Source organism: Chinchilla lanigera, unplaced genomic scaffold, assembly GCF_000276665.1.
Source record: "Chinchilla lanigera isolate Chin_1 unplaced genomic scaffold, ChiLan1.0 scaffold00032, whole genome shotgun sequence".
Lineage (NCBI taxonomy): Eukaryota > Metazoa > Chordata > Mammalia > Rodentia > Chinchillidae > Chinchilla > Chinchilla lanigera.
Window position 1 is genome coordinate 11,784,286 of NW_004955433.1, and position 10,162 is coordinate 11,794,447.

Consider the following 10,162-nt stretch of genomic DNA (forward strand, 5'->3'; position numbering starts at 1 on the left):
GTTTAGTCAGATGGTTTCTGTGTTGTCCCCAAGGTATGAGGACCAGTATTTGAGAATAAGGAAAAGATAGCCATGCTTAATTCAATTTTTTTTTTCTTTTTTTGGTTTTTCTCCGGTACCGGGAACTGAACTCACGACCTTGCGCTTGCCAGGCAGGCGCTTTTGCCGCTGAGCTAAATCCCCAGCCCCTTAATTCATATTTTTAAATTTTGCAAGAGTCAGTACTGTTTGGGTCACAATAAATGTCTATAGCAAAATGTGGCCCTTGAGGTACCATTTTGTCACCTCTGCACCAGAGCCGTAAGCCATTCCCATTTAAACTGTTGATGGCTCTCAGTACCTACTACAGGATGGGTTTCATGCTTTGGAATATCAAAGAGGGCTAATAATTTCCAGAATATTAAAAGACAGTGATAGACTGTCACAAAAGCAGTCACAGCTTTCAATCACCAAGCCCTGGGGAAGATACCATGTTAGTTAGAAGAGTTGTCATTGACTGAGCCAGTTACTGAGGGCCCGGCATTGTGCTGTACGCTTGACTCTTTCATGGTCTCATTATGGATTCAGCGAAATAAACATTTGTATCCTCCTTTACAAATAAGGAAACAGTGAGGTTTTGTCAAAACTCCAGCCCAAGCCTCTCTGTAACTTCCGAGTTCAGAGCCTCAACTGTGGTGAATCTGCCAATGGGTAGGGAACTCTCTTAGCAACACCAGGGAGCCATAAGGTGGGTCACCTTGAGTATCAGTCACAAGGACCCAGCAACCCAAGAGCCTTGGTGGCGTCCCCAGCAGCACAAAGAGGAACGGTCTTCTTAGGTGGTTTTTACTACCCAATTGGTAATTATTTCAACAGTAGAGTTTGTGACTGTTGTCTTGTTACTGAGAATTCTCTTCACCAAAACCCGTGGGAAAAGGGACTGAGCTGTGTGCAGTTTGGCCTGCAGCATTTGTGTCAACGCTCTCTGCCTGGAAGGGTAGACTTTGAGTTATGCATTGCTTGCTTAATAGACCACAAAAGTCAACATCCTCTGGAAGAACAGCTCGTGCTCGGAGGCATCACAAGCTCCCAAAGATCCTGGTAAGGCAGGATGTTGTACGAAAGTCACAAGTGGAGCAAAGCCCCATGCCTCCTAATTATAATGTTAATATTTAAGAAAGCTTCAGAGACTGCCTGTTTGCTTCATACTACAAAGAGTTGAGGGTATTTTGTTTTGTTTTTCCTCCTTTTGCTTTTCAGACCTGGAAGTGCATCAGCATTTGTTTTCTCAACAAAAGAGCGTGTCCCTTTTCCCCCAGTATGGCAGGGCTACAACGAAGTCAACTTATAGGAGGGAGAGAGAAGAGGTGAGTGGCAGGAGTCAGCACACACTGGAAAGTGATATAAGAATGGGAGCTCATGGAACAGTCTCACCCCCTCCCCAAAGGAGGCAATTAGATATTATTTTACAGTTTTCTAAGTGCATCCTTATTGCTTTTTGCATGAATCCCATGACAGATTCCCAACTTTTTTTAGCCTTCAGTCCAATCTGGGTTTGGGCTTGGGTCAGTGGCTGAGCCGGCTCTGCAGGTATTGGTGCAGTAGACACAGAAATGAAATGCAATCTGATACCCAATCAGGACACATTCTTGAGTGGCTGTGTGGCCCCCGAGTGCCCAGAAGGCTACCTCTTATGCACAGTGTATCTAAATAAGCGCTGGCTGCGTTCAGTCCATGCCAGGCTGTGTCTCATAGCCAAAGAGGAATCAAGATTTGAAGCAAAAATAACAAGCACTGTAAATCATTACATGCTCCCCAACACTGTGGCATTGTTTGGGATTGTGGTGTGTATAGGAAGAGCAGGAGGCATCTAATCAGAAACTCAGAATGAACAGCCTCTTGGAACAGATGAGCAAAGTCTATGGACTTTCCTTCCTTCATGGAGGAGGGGCCGTTGTTTAAGTTTATATACAGTGGAAGCCACCAGAACCCCATGCTGATGATTAAATCTGGATGATCAGACCATCCAGATGCATTAAACAGTGTCCTTCCCAAATCAGACATGAGCAGAGATGCCACATGGTCCTGGTCAAGGACACAGAGAGTTTTTTCAGTAGGCCTATTTGTCCTAGTGCCAGGTGAGCAGGAACACAGAGAACAGACTGAGTTCTACCAGCATCTACGTGCTGCTTCCGATAGGGGAATTCAGCTCTTCTACCCTAGTGAGAGTAGCTACCACCCTGCTTATCGCTAGAGAAATTACTTCAGTCAGACTTTTCTACATAAATAATCATGCAGGGACTAGGAACTATAAGGAAAGGGCATAGCGTTTTTGAAATTCAATTTAATTCAATCTGAATCAGGTGTCTTCATATCACTCTTTCCAAGGTATCTGACCTGACCCCCCAGTAAATCAGTCAGAAGCAGGCCATCCGATGTCACAGTTAGTAAGGACTCAGCCCCTCTTGAATTTTGCTCCAGAACCTGGGAACTTAAGAGCAACTCCAGGTGGAAACCAACATCATCCACTCCCTTCCCATAGTTTTATATTGGAAGCATGACCTGTGAGAATTGCCATATAAGTGAAATCTGAGGCCCTGGATGTCCAGTCCAGAATTATGCCTTTGCAAGAAAGTCAGAGATAGCCCCCAAATGTCCCCACTTCGGCTTAATATGTGTTGTGGGTCATTTGTGTTCCATTACTGTGTCATACTGTTTTAAGAGTTACATACTTCCAGAAACTTAGAGGAGAGTCTTTATCTCCAGTTCAGGGTTGGCTGATAATCTAAGTGATAAGATTGCAGTTTGGGTGATCAGAGGTAGCTTATCTCTTAAAATTGTATAAATCCTTAAAACTTAAAAGTCCATTTCTTATAGTAACCAAATTTTTTAATTTTAAAACTTTGTGAGATAAGCAGCATTCTTCTTCATTCTTTTCATTCAGGTTTGAGTACCCCTTTTGGTAGCAATTAACAAAAGAAAATCTTTTAAAACATTCATTAGAAGGGAAAAAGGATTGTGATTTGGAGGCTTTGTTTTTACTACTACTTTTGCCTTCTGGCCCTCACCCTGTGTGGAAAATAAAACATGTCACATACATATATTTTCTTAATTATAAAAAGTAAGTACTCTAAAATGTGTTTTTAAAATTGTGATTATGTTACAGTGGTTTTTCTATGTAACATAGATTAGATTTTTATTAAGGATTTTATTAAATAACTGGTGTTTCACCAACATCTAATTAAATCTTCTATCTAAATTGAACAGAAAATTATGGGGGAAAAGAAAGCATTTGTAGCAGACTTTATTACAGATAAGGCTATTATTTGTTCATCTTAAGAATTTGAGATCAAATTTACAAGCAGCATCCTCATCAAATTTCTTTTCTGGGCTGCTGAGCCCTGGCCCCTTGAAAGCAGCCCATTATCTCCCCCTGTCCCCCTTTTTATTACAGTGTCCTGGTTGTTGGCAACACGCCCGCTGTTTAAGGTTACTTTCATTAATTAACCGAAAGTTAATTTCTTTGCAAGCAAAATCTCTGATCTCATTATATTGTCTTTAAAGCTGAAAGCTTCAGGTTTTCTGGTCTCCTTTGATGACACAATAAAAAGCATGCTCTTTATCTTAAGGGAAACTGTCTCCAGGGTTTAATTTAATAGTCCTTGAAATAGTTACAACACAGCCAGGCAGACTACAATAATATGCCAGTTCAAGAAAACCTTGGCTTTGTCATGGTTACTGAGCCCAATGGCTGGTACAGATGCGGACTATGAGGATCCATTTCCAAATAAGTTCAGCATTTTACATCTTTCAGCTGCATTTTTACACATATCCTCTACCAGCGCTCTAGGTCCTATTTGAGGATGAAACACCAACACTAGTGTTTTCTCAAAGTATGAAGGTTCGTGGGTTGGTATTCTGTTTGCCTTTACTGCATTTGGTAAGCTGTCTTTTGTTCATCTTTTGCAAGCAAGACCATATTGGGTGGTACAAGTGTGGGATGGTGCTGGCAGGCCTTATTTGAATCCTAGTCTTTTCTTGCACTCGCTCTGTGTCCTTGGACACATTATTTAACTTCTCTGAGCCTTAGTCTCCTTGTCACTAAACTTTGAATTATACGAAGAGAATTAAATGAGGAAAGATGGAGTAACTGGTATAGCAGGTATTTAACACATGGCAGCTCCCTTCCCCTGACAGTCCTGTTCTAGTCTTGGGCTTGTAGAGACAGAATCCATCCCGATATTTGGGGCTAACCTGCATACAGATTGCTATACCAAAAAGAGCAATTTGGGGAGATGCCAGATCCCACAAAGCATATTTGATGACTTAGGTTCCATGTTGCCCCAAAGGCTCTTTCATAGACTTAGGGGCATGGACATCGTATGCTCTTTGTCTCTCTGAGTTAGCTTCATTCTCAGTGATAAAATCGTGTTGCTTTCTGGAGCATTAAATTCACTGATTTGAGAGTGGCCAAAATGTCTTTTTGAGAGCCACCAGGTGTAGGTCACAGAGGGGACAGAACTCTTCAGGTAGCTCAGGTCTCAGGAGCAATGCAAAAACATGGAGAAGCCATTTGTATCCCACTGAGTCTAGCAGTGTTGCACACACAGAGCTGTATTTACAGGGTCTGAAGGGAAGGGCTGCCGAGAGGGGGCAATGGCATGACCCAGCATGCTGCTTCCGAGGCCTGGGAGACTGGGTCGTTGCTATTTGCATATGTCCAAGTACCAGTTCCTGATGAAGGATGCAATTGACTCAACCCAGGCAGGTCAGAGTCACTTAGGCAGAAAATCCCAGGCCTTGGGAAGAAAAGTCATGTGCCTCTTGGGCCCTTGGCAGAAGTCAAAGGTCCAAGGTAATGTATTGGCAAAGATCCTGTCTGCGTTGGTGCGTTACTTACTGCTTCCCCATGCTTTTAGGCAGAAATGTGGTCAATGCTATTGATTAGTTGATCTGATAATCCGGCAGGCTCCCTGATGTGTTAAATTCCCTACTTTTGGATGACTATAAGTGTGAGCAAAGTGTATACTTCTGTTGGGAGGAACTCTCAGTGGGCCTTGCTAAGACACTGCTTCTATGGTCAGATTGCTACTGGCATGACAATTCAAATTATTGTTTTGGCTGTCACATTGAGCCCTCCCAAGACAGTTTCCTCCAGTTCACCATTTTTTTCTAGCCTTATTTAGCTATGGAAAAAAACTTTTTTGTCTTCTTATTTGGGGTCTCTAAGGTCTCTTGATTTATTGGTATGTTTCATGTTTATGTGTTTAGATTTTTGTTTAATTTACCTATCTTCTGTGAGTATACGCTAGTCTAGCGGTGATGAACTTACGGCATGTGTGCCATAGTGGGCTGTTTGTGTCATTGGAAGACCTAAGCCATCACTGCTCCAGTCTGTAAATCTTTCCTTCCTTTACATGCCCTCCATGGCAAAAATCAAATTTGACTTTCTCCTTGTCCTATACCAATCTTCAAACATTCCCTCAGCCATAGCCTTCATTTGAAAAGTGCACAGTAACTTTCTGAAGGGCCTGTAATTCATGATGTATAGGTATTACTGAAAGGGTGGCCTTAGGTCAGAGCAGTGGAATTTTCCTAAAGGAGCATGGAGATGACAAATAAGCATAGTGATGAGGAAAAAAGCATTTGAGTTTGTTTGCAGGTTGTCTGTGTAGAGCCTGCTCTGGAATATCTAGAAGCTTAAATACCTTTGACTTGTCTTTCTTTGTTGTTTATTCTCCCTGCCTTTCTCTGGCTTCAGTCTCCAAGCTCTTTGGCCTTGTTGAAAGGAGAGACACCCTCAGACATCCAGATATCACTTCAACAAATTATGCCTTCAGCCATTGAAGTCTGCACTGCCGTTTGTTTTACATTCCAGGTTACTGTGCTCGACTTCAATTACATTCTCCACCTTGGTACAAAGAATGCAGGATGACTACTGTAATCCCCTTTGCAAAATAAAAACAACAACAACAACAACAACAATAAAGCCTGCAGGCAAAGCACGTTCAACCTAATTCAGATTTTTTAAAAGTGGAAAACAAATCATAAATACCTGAGAAATGAGGTTCATAATGGAAGCCCCAAGAAGCCCTTTAACCTGGGCAAAATCCTATAACACAATTATATACAATTTCACACTTGACTGGAGCTGTTATTTGAGCAAAATAACCATTTTTCTGCTTGCACTAAATGAACCACGAGATCCATGTATCCAGCTGCACAAAAATGTAGGATTGCCCATTCAGTCTGCATATAATCAGCGTACTTGATGGCAAGGGCATGGTAGGATCAAAAGAGTTAATAATTGGATCCTGCCCACAGCAACCACACAATTAAGGGCAAGATTAGCAGAGATGAAAAATTTATTGTGAAAATGCAATGATAGTCTGAAAACCAAAATGATTTCACTGAGCAGTTGTTCTGTCGCCATAATCCTAATGATCAACTCTATTACACTAATAATAGGAGAAAAACTAATTGGAGTGAGGACAGGACAAATCTTTTTTAATCTGCGTTGTCATCCCAACTAAGTCCCAACCCATTTGTATTAACCTTTGCTGACAGAGTCACATAATGGACATAATTTCTTATAATTTACCAGCTATGGATCTAACCTTTCTTCATCAAATATTCATAAAGGCAGGATTCTCAATGATTTTCTGTCTCTCTTCATATTTACAGCTTGTTGTCTTCTTCCTTTTTACAGTAATTTGGACACAATTGAAGTCAAATGGAATTAAAGTTAAATGCCTTTAGCAACAAAGGTGCCTAAAAGCAGGGACTCGGGGGAGGGGTGGGGAACTGAAGCGGGGAGCTTGTTTTCCCAAGCCCCTCCACATCCCCAAGGACTTCGCTGGGCTGCCTTTCCCCAGAAGGAAAAAACAACATCAGATGAAATGCTGTTTCCTTTTTTGGGGCCTCGCTGGGAATGTGCTCAGGCCTGTAGTGTGGGTGCTCTGAAGCTGAGTGAAGACAGAGCCCCCAGGCTTCCCTGGGTCTTCAGGGCTTGCTGGGAACTTAGGCTGCTCTGACCAGGCCCTGTTTGAGCATGTGTGCCCAGAGGGGCCCAAGAAACATGCCAGGGGCAGAACAGTGTACAAGAAAAGTTGGTTAGTGCAGTTCCTTAGAAAACAGACGTGAATATCTGAAACCATTCCTGATAGCATTTTTGGTAGAAAAACATCTGTTTCCACTTTGCGTCTTGGTTGGTTTGACAAGTTTTCTTAGCAGGCATGTAGATAAGAAAAAAAGAAAGCCTTAAAGTTTAGGTGTTCAAAGTAAGTATAGCAACTGTTCCTTGATTTTTACTTTTCCCCTTACAAGGCCTCAGTTTCATTGCAGAAGTTTGGGGCAAGTGAGACAGACATTCAGTAGAACTCCCTTTTTGTACTCCAATCCCCAAATGACCCTGCCTTTATTACAATGGTAAAGAATGTTGTAGATAAATTTTCACTTAAGATGCAGAGGAATTATTTTACCTACTTGACTTCAAAGACCTGAACTGACCAAGCCAAGAATTTACTTCTTGCTGAGCTTACAGGATTTGATTGGTAGAAAGGAAATTAGAACAGAAGGCAGTTATAATCTTTAGCAACTGATGCACACCCCTAATAAGGTATTTTATTTTATTCGACACTACTGTTTGTATCTTTATCTATGTTTAAACAATGTGAGTAAGGTTAAATTTCTTGACAAGGACCAGAAGTTATGATCTGGGTGTATTTCACCCAACCTTACTCACATTTTTAATTGCACAACTAATGCACAAGTATATTCTCTTTATAGAAATTCAAACTTTCCTTTGACCACTACTCCTGATCTCAGACTTTTTTGTCTTTCCAAATACTCTGTGCATTTACACACACAGATGTATCCACAGGCAAATATGTGTTCCTTGTTTTACGTAACTGGATATTGTGCTATTCAAATCAATACCTAAAGTTCTTTTTTCACTCAGTAACGTCTTATATTTGTACATCTTTCCATGTTAAAACGTATAAATCTCTGCTTTTTAATTGTTACAGAGAAGTCCATGCAGTGGCTATACTATAATTTAGTATCATTCCCCCAATAATGGACATTTAAGATGTTTCCAGGTTTCCAAATTATAAGCACTTTTGCAAAACATCTGTGCCTATTTGGAACTGGGATCATTCAGTATAATCATCTTAACAGTATGCTAGCTATTGCAGATACAATTTTGAAAATGTATATACTGACTTGATAGCTCAGAATATATATTTAAATATCTTTTACCAAGCCACACTTCCTTTCTGATCGCAAGGATAAAAACAGTCATGAGATACTATTATCCTCAGTGCCCCACAAATAAATAGGCATTCCAAACATGGTAGTGAATTAAATGTCTTCAGTATGGAAAGAATGGTAATCTGCCATCAGAACTGCCCACGTAAAGGTTGTTATAAAAAGGAAAATATCATTAAGGTACCCATTAAGGTTTCTAGTTACACAGATTCACTTATACAGGTCAGACTGTGTCCCCTGAGCTGCATATTAGAAGAGCCTTTGTGATGCACAATATTCTTCTACATAAGACAGTAAGTACTCACTTCTGTATTTGCCTTGTTTTTCAACACCTGTGTTTTAGAGTGGCATCAGTGACTTAGGTAAAGGATGGTTTGCTACTCAGGGTGTACATGCATGGCCTTGATAACCACCCCTCAATCTCCTACAAATCCGATAGATGGCGAGATATTCTTTTAAAGGGCAAGATTATACCAGAATGTTTAAGTAGTGAATTCCATGAAAAGTTTCTCATTGTGGATCACACTGTCATTCCTCTGGACTAGAATAAGTGCTAAAATCAGGCCTATGAGTTGCCTCTGGGTTATTGGAAGAAATAAGGCATGTTGTCTGATCCTGTGCATTTATAGAAATGGGGAGTAGAAATTTCTGGCTGATACCAAAGACTCTAGGATTTGTTAGTTTGTTTTTGACAGGGCCTCCCTATATAGTCCTAGCTGGTCTTGAACTCACTGTGTAGCCCCAGCTGGCCTCGGATTTGTGGCGATCCTTCTAGGATTTTTTTTAATAGTTCACACTAATTATATTTAGGGTTAGGAAATAGCTCCAAGTTGGGTTGTTGGCTGTGAGGGTTACTTACAGGAACTTACAAGATTTGTAAAGCACACTTCAGTGTGTGTCTGTGTGGGTCGTGCAGGCATGACCTCTAGGTTTGTGTCCGGTCCCTGGGCTCCTCCTCTCTGGTGGCTGCTCCTCTGCTCTGCTTCCTGGCCCATGAGATTAGCAGCTTTGCTCCACCACACTCTTCCGCCATGATGTTCCTGCTATGGATCCAGTGAGCGTGGACTGAAACCGTGAGCCAGATAAACCATTTCCTCCCGTAAGTTGTGACTGTCAGGTCCTTGGTCCCTGTGATGGGAAAGCTGACTAACAAACATAATAGCAGTGTCAAGTAGAGGTTTTGCTTCAGTGAAAACCAGTAACTGACTTGAAAATGGCACCAGTAGATATGGAAGTGGTTCTTCCATAATGTATGAGATACTGGTTATCTCATATTCCTTTCATTCAGGTTCATTGCTGTTAATTGACTCAGTCCTTTATATTGATTGAGCATGCTTATCTACATCTTATAAAAGGGGAAGCTGAGAGGTGCCATCACAAGCAAATGGAACCTGGCTGGGTGTAGTAGTACACACTTGTAATCCCACCACTCCTGAGGCCGAGGCAGCCGGATTATAGGGAGTTCAAGGCCAGCCTGAACTGTATAATGAGACCCTGTCTCAAAACAAAACAAAAAGTTAAGGGACCCCAAGGAAAAAAATAAATGATAAATTGGACTTCATCAAAAATTGTAAACTTTGTGCATCAAAAACCATTATCAAAAAAATGAAGACAACCTGCAGAAGGAGAGAAAATACTACAAATTGTATATCTGATAAAAGTTTAATACCCCAGCATGTAAAGAACTCCCAAAATACAATTACAGAAATATAAACCACCTAATTTAAAAATGAACAAAAGACTAGAGTTGATATTTTTCCAAAGAAGATATACAAATGGCAAATAAATGCATGAAAAGGTGTTTGATGCATCATTAGGAAATGCAAGTCAAAACCACAGTGAGCAATTCTTTCACACTTACTAGTCTGGCTATACATACATACATACATATATATATATATATATATATATATAT

General features: G+C 40.8%; 1 protein-coding gene across 6 annotated transcripts in view; it reads left to right on the top strand.

Annotated features, from left to right (window-relative positions):
• Positions 1–10,162, top strand: part of Fto (fat mass and obesity associated) — a 410,887-nt gene that overhangs the window by 360,217 nt on the left and 40,508 nt on the right. Inside the window, exon 10 of one of the 6 annotated variants that reach the window (XM_013516228.1) lies at positions 1,240–1,346. The exons of the other annotated variants lie outside the window; for them this stretch is intronic. Coding sequence (XP_013371682.1) covers positions 1,240–1,330 — 91 coding nt within the window. The 3' untranslated portion in view covers positions 1,331–1,346. The remainder of the gene's footprint in view (positions 1–1,239; positions 1,347–10,162) is intronic. 6 annotated transcript variants of the gene reach the window in all.